Source organism: Vulpes vulpes, unplaced genomic scaffold, assembly GCF_048418805.1.
Source record: "Vulpes vulpes isolate BD-2025 unplaced genomic scaffold, VulVul3 Bu000000676, whole genome shotgun sequence".
Taxonomy (NCBI): Eukaryota; Metazoa; Chordata; class Mammalia; order Carnivora; family Canidae; genus Vulpes; species Vulpes vulpes.
In genome coordinates, this window is record NW_027325740.1 from 99,393 (window position 1) to 116,261 (window position 16,869).

The 16,869-nt window shown below is 46.1% G+C and overlaps 1 protein-coding gene across 7 annotated transcripts in view; it reads left to right on the forward strand.

Annotated features, from left to right (window-relative positions):
• Positions 1–16,869, forward strand: part of LOC140596728 (mast/stem cell growth factor receptor Kit-like) — a 75,453-nt gene that overhangs the window by 15,216 nt on the left and 43,368 nt on the right. For all 7 annotated transcript variants that reach the window (XM_072745211.1, XM_072745215.1, XM_072745213.1 and 4 more), the window contains exons 3-4: positions 12,442–12,711; positions 15,513–15,794. In XM_072745211.1, the coding sequence (XP_072601312.1) occupies positions 12,442–12,711; positions 15,513–15,794 (552 nt within the window). The remainder of the gene's footprint in view (positions 1–12,441; positions 12,712–15,512; positions 15,795–16,869) is intronic.

A 16,869-nucleotide genomic window follows, 5' to 3' on the forward strand; every position in this document is an offset into this window, starting at 1 on the left:
CTAGAGCTTCTGATGACCTCTTCATAATTTTTTAGAAGAGGACATGGAGGCCTAGAGAAACCTCAGTGACTTGCCCAAGATTTAGAATCCAGAGCTGCATTTCTCCACCATGACATTTTTTTTTTCCTTCACACCCTTCCCTGAACTGCTTAAGAGCAAAAACAGGCTGTTACACATTTTATCTAAAGCCTACAAATATTGCATATCGTAGCAGAAACCAAACAATTAATAATTTTGCTAGTCTCCTTCAACCTGAGCAAAGCTTTCATAGATGTTGTATCTTGAAAAGGCATTTACCGGAAGTTTGAACCTTGGCCCCTAGGTCCTCTTAGTGTAAGTGTCCTAAGAGGCAGGCAGAATGTTTAACATCTCCTTGATCTTGGGGGGGTCCTTTTCAAACATCAGAGTCAGCTCAAGGGGTGGGGGTGGGGGTCTTCTCTTGCCATCAGATGGCATGCTTGTGAATCAGGACCTAGTGACAGGGAGGGATCCAGGCTCTGGCTACAGTGAAGCTCCACGCTGTGCAGTGTTGTGGGGACCTTAGTGGCAGGTGCTTTAAGGCAGAGGACCGGGTGTGCAGACTTTGACCAGGGATCCCGGTAACGGCCGGAAAAGCAGTGAATGCAAATAGTGCAACGGGAAAGGTGTGCTCCACGCAGGTGATTGAGCAGGCCTGGGGTTCTCCAGGCACGCACCCTACCGGTTCCGTGGTTAAGGCAGAAAGGAGAGGAGCCGGCCCGGCCCCCGGGAGGAAACCGCTCTCAGTTGCAGAGGCAGGAAGGGTCCAAACCACCGGTGAATCCACCCCCCGGCTGAAAAGCCCACAGAAAAGCGAGTGGGTGAGAAGGTAGGATGGGTGATGCGGCCTGGCCCTGCCCCCCCCCCCCGGAGAAGAGCACCCACCCCTGGTGATGGGGGGACATCCCTTTCTTAGCACTGGGGAGCCTGGTGAACCACTGTTTCCTTGGACATCCGTGAGAATGCAGGACCCACGTGCGGTACCCCTGGCCCCTTTGGGCCACAGGTATTTTTCTGAAATGAGTAGGCCCAGAGCAAAAGGGACCTGAAATTAGTGTTTTCACCTTGGCTTTGGTGCCTTTAAACCCCAAGTGGGCTAATGCCCCTTATAGCCACATGCCTCAGCCCCCAAGGTCAGGCAAGAACAGCGCACCAGCTTGTGGCCGGGATACTTTCTGGCCTTCTCTGCTGGTCGGTCCTCTCTGCCTGCCTTCCAATCCTCTTTGCTCTTTGTGATCCTCCCCCCCGCCCCTGAGGATGCTCATCACCCCTCCCCCCCAGGAGCCCTTGGCTCCCCTGCTCTCCAGCTCCGAGAGTCCTCCCCCTGCTCCTCCCTCTGCCCCTGGCTGGCCCCGACGTTGCCCTCCCCCAGTAGCCCGAGCCAGCCAGAGCTCCTTCTCCCACCTGCCAGGACTGTGGCACCGTGGGAGATCCTGGTGCTATGGGCGTGGGGCAATGCCAGGAGTGAACGTGGGGTGAACGACTAGGGTTGTCAGGAGGCATGCAGGACGCGCCATGGCCTGTCCCTCCTCACGTCGGTCAGGGACCAGTCCTGTGCGTGGAGGGTGGTGGGCCTGGTTCTCTGTTCACTTCTGCTCCCCGTCTCTACCCAACTCCAGTCACCTTGCACCTGTCATTCCGTTTTGGGCCATCTCTTTGTACTCCCCATGCCCACCCTCGAAGATCTTATGAACATGGCTGGTTACTACCCCTCGCCCCCTGCATCGCCTACGGTGTGCTGCGGAGGACGTTGGTGGCCCTGACACCAGCCACCACCCCTGGCTTGATCTCCAGGACGTTTCAGTGCCTCCCACTGGTCCACATATGCATTTAAACGTGTTCTTCCTCTTCTCTTCTGTTGGCACCCCGTCTCCCCATCACCTAAGCCAAAAACAGGTGTTCTCTCTTCTTCCTCTCACTCCTTCGCTGCCCAGATCCAGCCCAGACCCTTACCCATCAGTCCTAACCCTCACTGCTCCCTGAGGGGTTCCCCCCAAGCGCACATCAGTAGCTCCCCATCAGGGTGGGCTCACCCCCTTAACTGTGACACAGGGGGCCCTGAGGTGATGGTGCCCCCCAGGACCCGTGGCCTCACACCCCGATGCTGCAGCGATTCTGAACGATCCTGTGATACTAAGCACACACTTACTAGGTCTGGGATAGTTGCTCTTGCGGTTCCCACACCTAATAGACCTCTCTCCTCCTCCACCCCTGGGCTTCACCAGGTCACACACATTCTTTAATTTGAGCTTTGGGAATCCTTTTCTGACCCTCCCGCCGCCCCAGTTTCCCCTGTTGGCTGTGCTGGCTCGCTTCTACGGTGATTATCTCTGAGTCCATCTCCCCCACTGGGCCCCAAGCCCCTGCTCTGTATTCCTGGTTCCCAGCCTCTCCCAGGACCACTGGTAGGAGCTCAGTTACCAGTTCATCAATGAAGACAGTTTGAGAAGTGCCTGCTTTGTTACTGATCCGTCTCTCTGCCAGTAATGACTAATGCTCCAGCTTTTATTTCCCTGTCCTTTGGTTCCCTTCTGTCAATTAGTTCATCATCATTAGGCCAACGCTGGAATACACTTAAGGAGCTGCCTTTTTTTTTTTTTTAACTGTGTTTCAGTGAAGTCTTTCTTATTTTGGGATTTTAAACTGACTTCCAAATGGCTGATCATTGTACAAGGCTTGAAAACTGTGAACTGTCTCCAATACTGAAACACGTTTTGTATGATTTTGTAGTACCGAGCCCTGGCCCGCAAATAGCAAAGTTATTTTGTTTTTAAGGACTAAGTACAAATTTGCACCGTGCCAAGGAATTGGTTTTTGAGTCCACGGACACAGGACTAGGACAGTGAAAGACTTAAGACAGTGAGGAGATCGTGTCAATTATTATAGTATTTACCTCCTGTCTGACCCGAGTAGATTTTCACAATGAGCTCTTTCTGGGTAAGTGCTTTAATCTCTGTATTACAAGGTTAGAGATACATCTGAACTCCCCCTTACCCAGAAAATCCTTTGGAAACAGCAGAGTTGTGAATCTGGAATTCTGTGATGCAGTAGGGGACTGTTTAATCTTGTCCATGGAGGTGCTGTTAAAAGTTAGGGATTGGGGTGTTGTGTTTGGGAGGATGTGGCTGGAAGGTAGTTAAGTTTCTCGGAAAGCTCATGTTTTTCCACCAGAATTTTTCTTTTACTTTCCATGTTATGATAGATAATATAAAAGCGTTTAAAAAATGATTTGTCCCTGCAAGAAATGGACCTCCCAGAAGACGGGGTGGGGTGAAAGCACCCGAGATCCCGAGAAGCACTCCTCTGTAGGATGGTGTTCCAAATTACCTTCCCCTGTCCTGCACCTCCCCAGTTAATATATGCAGTAACTCTGTCACCATGCATTTATTGTCCCCTTCCGTATTTCTGGTGCTCTGTGAGGCTTTGGGGACACAGACTTTGCTTTGGATTCTGAGAGCTTACCGTTTGAGGGTGAGGTAGGAGCAGGAAGCAGGGGTGCTTGTAGGGAGGAGCTTTTCCTGACTACCACACACCTCTGCACTCAGAGAGCTTTGCCTTTGCCTTTCCCCTCCTTGATTACACATAAACATGGACACATGCAAATGGACCAAGTCTTACTGGCCCAGCTCTCAGGGCCCCCATCCCTCTGGACATTTTCATGGTGCTCTAGGCCGAAGAGTAGCCGCTCCCTTTGAGTCCTGGAACGTGTTCATCCCCTTTCCATGTTTTTATTTCATTTGTATTGCATTTGTCTCTGAGCTCCTCCATCAGCATCTGGTTCACTACCGTTTTAATGATTATGCAACAGATGCATGGTGAAGCCAAAGATTTCAGTGCTTATGGTAGCATGAACTCACCACAGTAGAGTGGGGGCCATTCTGGGATCCTCCATCGCATGGCTTCCTTCACTCTGTAAGGGTGATCCAGAGTGGATTTACAGTGCCGCCCCCCCACCCCCTCTCTGGGCAAGAGCATTTTTTTTTTCTCCAGATTTGTTTGGTTTTCACTGAGCTCATACTCTCTCTCCTCCCACCCCAGCTTTATTCTATTTCCAGTATCATCTACTTGTTTTTAAAGCCTCATGGGTGTTGTGGGCAATTACTAGGATCCTTCCATCTTGGTTTTTATCCAGTTTATTCCTGTGGGGATCTAAAAGTATGTCAGAAACAGTAGGATATACAAATCATGAGCTTTTTTTTTTTTTCCCTTTTCCTGAATCACAAATTGTGGTTAAATAGTGCATCAGAAAGGATGAATTCCTACCATTTACTTCGACGTGGATGGAACTGGAGGGTATTATGCTGAGTGAAGTAAGTTGGTCGGAGAAGGACAAACATGATTTCACTCATACGTGGAATATAAGAAATAGTGAAAAGGACTATAAGGGAAAGTGAGCGGGGGGGGGGGGGGGGATTAGAGAGGGAGACAGACCATGAGAGACTTTGAACTCTGGGAAACAAACAAAGGGTTGGGGAAGGGGAGGTGGGTGGAGGGATGCGGTAACTGAGTGACGGACACTGAGGAGGGCACTTGATGGGATGAGCACTGGGCATTATATATTGGCAAACTGAATTTAAATAGAATATTTAAATAAATAGTACATGAACTAAAGAGTAGTTGGACTACAATGGAGCTTGGAGCTTTGTCTTTGCTATAGGTCCTTTTCTACTTCCTCAAAACCAGAATAGGCCTCTCTACGTGGGTTTTCCTCCCTGCCGTTATTTTACCTGGTTCCTTATATTTGTGTCCAAAGGAGAAAAGGTTTTGAAATGACTTCCTTACTTTTAACTCCGGCTATAAATCCAGTCTTTGCAGCTTAGACATTTGTGAAGTGCATAGACCCCTTAGGGCGGAGGGATCTTTGGGACAACATTTGCAATAATGGGTGGTCCAGCCACCGCGGAGCTGACCAGGGAGCGCCTTGCACTCAAGCAGGTGGCTCTTACACTGGCCATCGAGAACATTCTATAGGACCAGTGCAGCCTGGACTCTCAATTAGTCTTTTAATCGACAGATGGCAAAGATGACAGGTGTATCTTGAATAGTTTATTTTCCCTTAAGAAAGATGGACAGCTGTGTTCATTTTGATGGAGAAGCAGAACCTTTTCTTTGAGTTTTGGTTGACTTTGAGTTTGGGATGAGGGGCGGGAGTTCTCACCACACACCACACCCAGAATGCAAGCCAGGTATGCAGTTTCTAACTTCAGTTTCCTTTAGTGTAGTGCTTATGAAATAGCACTTGGGATAAAGAGCCCCCCTGCCCTTGGTGGTCACCCCCCCCCAGGTTCTCATGTTTCAATCCCATTTAATTGGACACTCCTTTTAGTTGAGTCACCCTTTGAGGGTTTCTTTGTTACCAGAGAATCAACAGCTCTTTTTCAGCGTGCACACACACACACACACACACACACACTCCTATTTCATCAATTTTCATAACATGCACTTAATCTGTATATATAATACGCCACAAGTCTAGCTTCTGTAGACAGTTTGAGAATAAGACCACGTGACTCTGATGGTGCAAGCAGGAGAGCAGAGGTGCCAGAGAGAAGAACCTCACAGTCTTGAGCACTCAAAGTCCCCGGTTTAAAACTTAGAGCTTATTCAGCCCAGAAAGTTGAAAGCACTTTTATGAATGCCTGCTTTGTGTCAGGTAGCGGAGAGATGGGAACCAAGATGGTATGCTTGCCCGCAAGCACAACTGTGTGGGACAAATACAAATAATGACAACAATTAATTTTTTTAGATGGTGTGATTTAAAACAAAGGCAGGGGGCTCACTGAGGCCAATACCAGAGGTCAGAGAAGTCAGCTAAGAAAGAGCCAGGAGAGCAGAGCAGCTTTGAGGCTCACCAGCCAGGGCTTTGAAGAATTGTTTTTTGTTTAATGTTAGGGTTTTTAAATTTATTTTAAATTTTTAAGATTTTTCTTAAAGATTTTATTTATTTATTCATGGGAGACACAGAGAGACAGAGACACAGGCAGAGGGAGAAGCTGGCTCCTCGCAGGGAACCCGATGTGGGACTCGATCTCAGACCCTGGGATCACGATCTGAGCCAAAGGCAGACGCTCAACCACTGAGTCACCCAGGTGCCCCTAGGGTTTTTTTTATTGTGGTAAAATACACACAGTACAAAAAGTACCATTTCTAAATGTCCAGTTCAGTGCCATTAGGTGTATTCACAATGTTGTGAATGGAAATTCTGTACCCGTTAGCCCCATTAATTTTCCATTCTTCCCTCCCCCTGTCTCTTGGTGTCTACATTCTACTTTCTGTTTCTACAGATTTGTGTACTCGAGGTGCCTCATGTAAGTAGAATCATATGACATTTGTCCTTTTGTTTCTGGCTAATTTCACGCTGCAGGATGTTTTTGAAGTTCGTGGATGTGGTAGTCTGTGTCAGAATTTCCTTCCTTTTCATGGCCAAATAATATTCCATTGCACGATCTTGCCACTTGTCCATCCATTGACCTGTGGATGGGTACTTGGGTTGTTTCCACCTTTTGGCTATCGTAGATAATGCTGCTGTGTACATGGGCGTGCAAATATCTGTTTGCATCCCTACTTTCTCGGTTCTCTTGGATATGGTTGGATTTTACATGAGCGAAAGGGGTTATAGAGGGTATGTTGGCATTTATCGTGATATTGTTAAACTCTTGCAACCTTATTGACTGTTCATAAATGCTCCTTTTCTCCCTCATTCTTGTTCTTTGAGAGCACGGACTGCCTTCTAGGTTCAGCCCTTAGCCAGGTACCTGGGATAAATATATCAATATTTGATTAGTTCCTGGAATTCTTAGTCCAGAACCATCATATGCTCTAGTAGTTGGCCCCCAGAATGGTAGGTTTTGCCATCTATCTTGTTTTCTTTTTTTTCTGGCTCATTAATTAACATGTGTTCAGGGAATAGAAAACAACTCTTAAATTAGCCTTAGCCAAACATGATTAGGGACGTACATTTTCTAATGCAGAGACTCCTAATGTAGATAAAACCCAATTCAACAAACATTTGTTGAGAACTTGCTATGTACCAGACACCTTTTTAAAATGTGTAATTTCAGGGCAATTTCTAAGCTCAGTTGGAATACCTTATTGGTATTGAATTTTAAATATAATAAGGGTAGGTACATACTTTTTAACATGAATCTCTAGTCTTTATTGTAAGAGCTTCATAACAACATTCAAGATAGTTTGGGAAAAAGAGAATAAATAATACCTAGGGTCCCATTCTAATATAAGCTCTATTTTCATTTTGTAGGATGAGTTTGAGGGTTGAACTTATAAGTAATTTACTTTGAAAATAAAACCCTTAATCTTTTGGTGCCAATTATCTTAAAATTTATTCTCTAAAGCTCTAGAGGTAAAGCAGAAACCAATGACCTCAAGTTCGGAGGACTCTTTTTTAGAAGCATCCATAGCAGTTTAATGGATGCATAGAACCCCACTCCCTTTTCTTAGTGGAACACCAGAAATGACATCTGTCCTCTTTTGGGGATAGGTCAGTGGACTGTTGACACCCGTTACAGGGGCTAGGTACTTAGGAAACTGTCCTTCCTCCGATCTTTTCTATGTTCAGGGATTGAAATGTATGTTTTTATGGCTTTGCCAGGGGGAAAATACAATTTAAGATCCTTGGAGTAGGTGGAGGAGGTAGGACTTAGATTTAGAACATGGTGAGCGTCAGAACAAACGGATGGGTGATGGGGCTGGACATGTTGGATGGAGTTAGTGAGGGCAGGTGATCGTGGTTAGGGACCAATGCCTATGGAAAACAGGGCTTTCCACATGGCAAGAAGGTGAATTGGTGGAGTAGATGTGTTCCGGGGTTGGGAATGGGGGCGGGAAGATGGGCCCACGAAGGGATGGAGTTGTTTATAGGCTCCTTAGCCCGCCAGCCTAAGACTCTGTCTTACTGGAGAGGGAGGTAAAAGTCCAGAGGAAGCAGCTAGAAACTAAGTCCCATGCAGGTGCTTTGTGAGCTATCCATGAGGTCAGTCTTAGCTGCTGCTGCTGCCTCTGACAGAGGTTTTTGAAGCTGGGACTGGGGTTGTTGAAGGACAGTGGTTTTCTTTTTTTTTTTTTTTTTTTTGGCCTGATGGATCTCAGGGCTATGAGGTTTGATGAGTTGGGAGTTTGATGAGCTGGAAGCACAGAGATCTCCTAGGAGAAGATGTCATCTGTCTGGGTGGTAGTAGGTGGCTAGTCGGGGGTGGGGCAGCAGGAGAGGAACGGCAGGCAAGGATGAGAGGCAGAGGCTCCAAAGGAGAGATGGCTGGGATTTGCTGCCAAGGAGGCAGAAGTCAGGCAGGAACCCATTTGGGAAATGATGGAACCGTTTACATTCATGGGAAGTGAGTGAGTCAGGACTGACTGGAGGGGTGATAAGAGGTTCTGTTTTTAGAATAATTGTGTCTAACATTTATTATGTATTTTCTACGTAATAGAAACAGTTCTGAGTGCTTTGTATGACAGCCTTATGAAATAGGTTCTGTTGCTGTCCCTCCTTTGCAAATGAGGAAACCGAGACAGAATTGATTAGTAACTCGCCTCAGGATCACACACTTAACTCCTTGGCAGAGCCAGGATGCAAATCTAGAGTCTTAACTCCAGAGCCAGGCTCTTACTGAGTATGCTCGACCATCTCAGTGTGAAAGCCAACATCTTCAAAGTGCCCTGTCCTGTCTTAAGCTCTTTGCATGGATTTGTCACATTTGATTCCCATAAGGACTCTAGGAGATGAGGGTATTTTTATCATTTTCCAGATCTGGAAACTTGGTCACAGAGAAGTAGAGTGGCCTGCCATTGAGGTCACGCAGCGAGGCTTAGCTTCCATTGGTTACGGTACTTCTCCAGAAGTTGGCGATGGTTATTCAGCTGGATTGCCATGCACCTATGGCCCTTAAGATCCCCTCCCGAGAAAGCTAAATTGATTGAAGTGTATTGCAGTATAAATTCTTTAAGGATTTTTGGATTAAATTTTCTTTCAACGTCACTGCTATTCCCTTGCAACAACTCCCTTTTTAAAAGGGGATAAATAATTGACATAATAGCGTCTCCATTTATTGCTGTGCCCATTTTCATTATTTAACACCGCATATGACTCTGAAAACAATCCCAAGCACTTCGTTTCCTATTCTGGCCCCCTGCATTTAGATGCTGAGCCCAGCAAGGGACAGATGATCTTGCCTATAGCCCTTCATGTGTTATTGGTGCTTAATAATGTTTGATGATTGTAATCGACCTTGTTGTTACCTTCTGCGAATCGAGGTTTGCTGAGTATCTTCAATCTGGGGTGTACTTGGCATGACCTCACGCAGCTGCAATTGAAGCCATGGTTGAAAGGTGCCCAGATGAAATATTGGGTAACAAATTGGAATTGAGACCAGTCATCATCTATATGCACCTGCAGGGGATGGTTTCACTGCTGCTCTAGAGCATCTTTGGTCTGTCCCTCTCCTCTTCTGTCCTCACATGTCAACAAGTCTCGTCTGGGACTGACTTTCTTTCTTTCTTTCTTTCTTTTTTTTAATTTTTATTTTTATTTTATTTATCCATGAGGGACACACAGAGAGAGGCAGAGACACAGGCAGAAGGAGAAGCAGGCTCCATGCAGGGAGCCCGATGTGGGACTCAATCCCGGGTCTCCAGGATCACGCCCTGGGCCAAAGGCAGACCTCGACCACTGAGCCACCCAGGCGCCCCTCTTCTGGAACTTTTCACCTCATTTGACTATAAATTTTTTTTATTATTATTTATTTATGATAGTCATACAGAGAGAGAGAGAGGCAGAGACACAGGCAGAGGGAGAAGCAGGCTCCATGCACCGGGAGCCTGACGTGGGATTCGATCCCGGGTCTCCAGGATCGCGCCCTGGGCCAAAGGCAGGCGCCAAACCGCTGCGCCACCCAGGGATCCCTCATTTGACTATAGATCTGTTTCTGTGCCTTCCGGTGCCATAGCTTCTCACAGAGGTCTACACGTAGAGCCTCTGACCTTGGGAGCACATGGAAATTCCCACTCACCTGAAATTGTACTCTTGCATTTCCTGCAGTCTCTTTCTCACCAAATAGATTTGGTTTGTTCCCTTGGTCACTTTTGTTCATCCTCTTGATCTCGCTCAGCATCTGCCCTAGTCCCTACCACCTCTTTGAAACCTTCTGATGTGTTGCCTTCCCCTCCCACCCTCTTCCTTTCTGGTGGTGGTTTTGTTGTTGTAGCTTGTTCATTTTTGTTTGACTTTTAAATCTCAAATCTATACCCTCTTAGCTGGAAGAGCTCTTCAAGATTGGTATTTTGTGTGTGCCTCTTTTTTCCACAAGCCCTCACCCTTGACTATCCTGCCTTTTTTTTTTTTTAAAGATTTATTTATTTGTTTATTCCTGAGAGACACAGAGAGAGAGGCAAGACATAGGCAGAGGGAGAAGCAGGCTCTCTGCGGGGGAGCCTGATGCGGGACTAGATCCCAGGATCCCAAGATCATGACCTGAACCAAAGGAGATGCTCAACCCCTGAGCCACCCAGGCATCCCCTGATCCTGTCTTTAACTTCACACGTTATTTGCTCTTCCTCCACCATGTGAAATGCAGGTCATAAGGTGAGAAGTCCCATCCACTGGCCCGGGAGCCCCTGAGAGCAGGGCTCTTGGCCTTCCTGGCCCCACACGTTTCTGATCATGTCTCCCCACCCCCAGTCATGCCAGACTTGGGGAGAGCTTCCTGGCGTGGCTTACCTGCTGCCTTTGCCTCCCACCTGCTCCTTTCTCCACCTGGATTGGAGGATTTTTACTCCAACATCAGAACTCAGGTCGCTTCTTGTCTCCGACCTTGTATGTGTGTGGAGGGGATAGATATGCCATTTTGCCTATGACCCTGCAGAAGTGATTGAAAGCTCCCTCCCCCTCCACCCCCCGGCGGGGAGTGCTGTTACCCTGTTGCTCTAGCCTACCTCACCCGGGGACCCTTTCTTCCCACTCACTCACCCAGGTCGAATGTGAGTCAGTCTTTGTAGTTTTAATTACACTAGAACCATTAATGTGTTTTTCCTCTGATGGTATAATAATGCTCCTTTAGTCTCAGATCCTTACTGTAGGTCTTATTCCTTCTGCCAACCTTTGAGGACTGGAGCTCTTCACTGAGTTCCTTGAATCCAGAAGATCTCGGTATCTTACTGTGCATGTCACTTTTCTGCTGGAAAATATCGAGTGTCTCTGTATGGTCTGTGTGGTCTCTATGGTATACATCTACGGCCCATGTCTGTCTTCTCTTTCACCTCTTCTGATATGGTCAAGGTCCAGCCCACCTCTTCCTTCTTCTTCAGCTTGAAGCCAGAACAGCTGTGTTTCACTTATTGTGACATGTGAGTAGTGTATTCTCTAAACTCTGGTGTGCGTGTAAGAACCAGGTGTTGCACTTATGTGGATGTTTCCCGAGCACCCAGCTCGAAGCTTTTGCAGACCGTGAATAAGGAACAGGTACATTTGCATTCATGCAACAGATGGATGAATGAATGAATGAATGAATGAATGAATGGACTGCCGTGAATTTTCTAAGCTTCAAGTTTCATACTCCGAGTCTAAAGTTTGCATCTTTATATTAAGAAGCCTATCTAGGCATTAGTTTGATTAGGCTGCAGCCCAACATATGTCATGAGTTATGTCATGGTCTGATTTTTTTTTTTTTAAGATTTTATTTATTCATGAGAGATACAGAGAGAGAGAGAGAGAGAGAGAGAGAGAGAGGCAGAGACACAGGCAGAGGGAGAAGCAGGCTCCATGCAGGGGCCTGATGTGGGATTCAATCCTGGGTCTCCAGGATCACGTCCTGGGCTGAAGGTGTGAGCCACCCGGGCTGCCCTCATGGTGTGATCTTTAAAATGGGATTTTCATGTGCTGCCTTATTATTTGAGACTCTTAAATAGTTCTCCTTTTGGGGAACATAACCATATAAGGAGAATTTCACACAAATAACTGAATTCACAGCCAACCCATGTCATGGTCATGTACATTTTGCCAGAAGAGTAACAGGCCAGTAGGTTTTTTTGTTTGTTTGTAATAGTGTGGGGTTTTGTTTTTGTTGTTTCTAAGCAGGGCGTCAGCATGTCAGTACCATTTCGATGGCCCATATTCAGAGTGGAAACTTGACCCAGCTGTGTGTTTCACCCGGAGAAGGGCCATGCGTGGCATCCCGCGAGGATGGCTTGCATACCAAGTGTGACCCTCAGGATTAATGGAGAGTTGCAGAAAATAATTTTCTCGATGAACTTAAGAAACTTTAAAACAGAACTCTTTCTAACTATAAATAGTGGGGCAGCTTTGTCCTATTTTTATTGTAGAGCGCACAGAAGATGGAAATCAATATTGGAAGAGTTGCTTTATTTCGCCAAGGAAAAGATCATACTCAACACGATTCTTATTTTTCTTGGCAGGCTCTTCTCAACCATCTGTGAGTCCAGGGGAACCGTCTCTCCCATCCATCCATCCAGCAAAATCAGAGTTAATAGTCAGTGTCGGCGACGAGCTTAGGCTGTCCTGCACCGATCCAGGATTTGTCAAGTGGACTTTTGAGACCCTGGGCCAACTGAATGAGAACACACACAACGAATGGATCACAGAGAAGGCAGAGGCTGGCCACACGGGCAATTACACGTGCACCAACAGAGATGGCTTGAGCAGGTCCATTTATGTGTTTGTCAGAGGTAAATGTGTGGCTTTCTTTCATGCTATGCTTTAGAGAACTTAATATCCTGTTCTTAATTATGGATGACATAGAGATGGCTGAGCCATAGAGAAAATATGGCTAGGTCTAGAAAGCCTAAAACAAATTTTTCTTTGTTGGTCCCCCCCCCCCCGCCCCCCCACCATCTCTTGATACATCGTGGCTGTGGGTATGACTTCAGCTGAAGGTCTGTGAGCCTGTGCTGCTCTTCCTAATGAGATTACAATATGGTTAGCCCATTTGTCCTGGCACTCTGAGTAAACCCTGAGAATAAATTAGGCCCTTTGGGAAAGCTGCATTTTAATGCCTTGAGATCCTAGATACTCCCACTTAGTAAAAACACTTCAGGGAACGAAAGGCCTCGGAAGGCCCAAACAGACCAACACTTCAAAAAGAATTGACCCACTTTTAGGGAGCAAATTCCAGAAAAATAACCCAGTCAGCTAAATCACCCCATGTCCCTCTTAGGTTCTTTAATAGTTGTCAGTTGATTCGTTTAAAAAAAAAAAAAGAAAAGAAAAAGAAACAAAGAACCAAAACAAAATAGTGACCTTTTTAGAAACAGAAGAAAAATATGAATGTTGGATTTCCGTACCTCATTTCCTATGATAAACTCGGTGATTCGCCTCTGTTTGCTTAACATCCTTGTCAAGAGGAGGTTTGCTAATGTGTGGGAGGCAGGAGGCTCTTTCTGTTGCTGTAAAAACAAGTACTTTGGGCTTTAGGAGACGCATCCTCAGGTCATAGGAGGAAGAATAGAGTCCCGGTCCTGGCTCTGAGTTTCTGTCCAGTGAAAACGGGACTACGTAGGAGGCCTCATCCACAGTATTGTGGGGGAATAATGAATACATCTGTCCTAGATTGCAGGTCTGAGGGACCTCAAGAGTTTCGGTTTCTTACCAGAACACTGAGAGTTTCCTGCCCTGTCTTCCTGGTGTAATTGTTGTCGTTCAGGAGACCAGAATCGTGCAAATTCTAGCTTTCTCAAGGGTTCATAAAGTTGACTCCCCTCGTGTTCGCTGTAGAGAAGGTTGCCTCTCCTCAGTGTATCTGTTATTCTCCTACGTGGGTAAACTGAGACCTACCCGTTGATAAGGCACAGCTTAGCCTCTGGGTATGTTTCTGTAATTGTGGAGGTATCCTGTGTGCTGGTCATTGGCATTCGAGAAGATACTCTAATTTCCAGGTGGTAATGAAATCTCATTCTGCATATGCATACAGTGGGTAGATGACTGAATAAATGGGGGGAGACTGCTCAAGTAGCCAAGTCAGTCTCGCAGAGTTCATGGATTTTTTTTTTTTTTTTTAGAAGGGAAGTCTTCCTCAATAAATCAGAGCTACACTAAACTACTACTGATTTGAGATGTTTTGGATACTTGAGTGGTTTATGTTACAGCAGTGAAGGAGATTGGGGCATTGTAGGAGCTGGCTTCCAGCAACTGAGAAAGAGGAGATGGAATGATAACCAGCGATGGTTTCGGACCTCAGTTCTATCCTCATGACGTGCTTTATTCATAGAACAAAGGAGTGAGGCTGGGACATGCGTAATTATTCATTCTAGAAGTTGTTTTTTTTTTTTTTTCCTAAAATCAGATGGTAAATCTATTTCACCACTGTCAAATTGATTTTTTGTGGGACACCGAATTCCAAGTGGAATGGACAATGAATAAAGAAATTTTTTAAAATTTATTTTATTTTTACTTATTTTTGTATATTTTTTATTGGAGTTCGATTTGCCAACCTATAGTATAAAACCCAGTGCTCATCCCATCCAGTGCCCCCCTCAGTGCCCTTAAAAAAAAAAAACATTTTAAACATGATCTGTTGGCCCAACCATCTATCTGTATTATCTTTACACGGTAGGGGTGGCCGCATATTGTGTGTACAGAATGAGGTTTGTCGTTGCTTATAGGAGGTCCCAGTCTGCCCGAGGCTTTTCCAGTCCACACCTGGTGTCCTGGCATAATTATTAATAGCACTCCCCTTCACTCACAAGTGTCCTGGTTCGGATGATGAAGTATTTGCCATAGCATTCCCGAAACTCATAAGACCCCCCTTGGGAATATGGCTTCATTTGATTTCCAGAAGTTTATGTTTATACATATCTTTCAAGAAATAGGAAGAGGGGGGGCCATGATGACATTTGTACAGGGTGGCCGGCTGATGGTCTCCCAGGCTCTATGCAGAAGCTGAAAGGTCCTGGCCACTGGGAGTTCTGGAAAGGCCCCGCCCCACCACCAGAAGGGGAGAGAAAGAACACCTTTCCCTGACCCTAATGGGTATCATCACACAGCCTTAGTCTTAGCCCATGCTGCTTGAGTATTCCCTGTTGTAGAAGAATAGTAACTATTGTAGTAAAATACCCTCCGAGTTTTAGGGGCTCAAATCATGGTATCAGTTGGACAGGGATTTGAGTTCCGCTCAGCCATTTCTGGGCCATGTCACTTTTTTAGGAGAGTCACTTTTGAGACTTCAGTTTCTTCACCTCTAAAGGGGCGGGGGGTAAGCATAGTGCCCATCACATCAGGGGGGTAAGCATGTACCCATCATGTCGGGGTGCTTCGAGGATGAGATGAGCTAAAGTGTAATGGTCCGAGCTTAGTGTCCGACACAGGGGAAGTGTATAACAAATGTTAACTGTTACTCAATTCGTAGTATTTGGATAAATTCTACTTATGCTTGCAAAGAACGAACAAAATGCGGAGTCATCCGTGATCTTTTAAAAATGTTCTCGGTGCCTGTGGCCTGCCATTCAGACGACTGATTTTTGATATGCTTTAGATCCTGCAAAGCTTTTCCTCGTTGACCTTCCCTTGTATGGGAAAGAAGGCAATGATACGCTGGTCCGCTGTCCTCTGACAGACCCAGAAGTGACCAATTACTCCCTCAGGGGGTGCGAGGGGAAGCCTCTTCCCAAGGACTTGACTTTCGTCGCTGATCCCAAGGCTGGCATCACCATCAGAAACGTGAAGCGCGAGTATCATCGGCTCTGCTTGCACTGCTCTGCGGACCAGAAGGGGAGGACGGTGCTGTCCAAGAAATTCACCCTGAAAGTGAGGGCAGGTAGGGGCCCTTTCTCTCTTTCTCGTGGGGAGGCGGAGCATCTGTTGATGGAGGGGTGACTTGTCTCCTCTCCCTGGTCTGTCTTACTCTCAGCGGTCAGGTGGCTGGCTCTTCATCACTTTCCCCAGCTCCCAACTACTGTCAGTGGCCGGTGAATTCTTTGTTTCGTAGCCCCAAGCCCCACACCACCAGTGCACGGCCACCATTGGCAGGTGCATCTGCCAGAAACCGGTGTGTAGACTCTCCCGGGGACAGTGTGAAACCTCACAACATCAGGACCCCCAGAGTTTCATAACCGCATGAGGTGTGCTTCCAAGGGAACCTCACTGGGGAGCTTTGATTCCACTGTTGGGAAAGATTAGCATATACATTATTCACCTCTTGATTTACTGTTGATAGAGGAATTGAGTTTCTCCTCAGCGATTTGATTTTAATGCATTCCCAGACTTATTCCCAGTCTGAGGAGGAAAGCACCAACAGAGTATGGCCCTTGTTATCATCGTGGCATTATGTTGATTAAATTCGTAGCTGGAAGATGTCTAGATTTTTGTGTCTCCGAGCTCATCAAATTCAACAGCGGGTGACATTCTGCTACGGAGGGGTTTTTATGAAGGCTTTTGAAAAAGGGCGCTCATTGGGATTAAGGAAACTTTGACTATTTAAAATGGAGATTTTTCAGAAATGAGCAAGATATTATTACTACGGCACATGGGAAAGATGCCTGTTTGGTTGAAAGAATATAATTAGTCGTAGGTCACGTCCTCATGAAACCATCAGGGTTAAAGCCACTTTCCCTGTGCCAGGGCTTCTGCCTGTTTCAAAATAGCTTTGGCCAGGAGCATTATCATCTCAAAGCAGACATTCCTATTTTTTTCACTCAATATTAATGAATTTGCTTGAAGGATGCAAGATTTAATTGCTGATGTCTTCAGATAGGCAAGTGATACAGATTGATTAGTACTTGAGATTTTATTTAAAAGACGCCCAAATAAGTTGGGTGCATTTGAGGAAAAGCAGTAGGTGACAGTGGCATATGATCATGGAACAAATAATTTGAGGGCCACGTTTCTTCTTA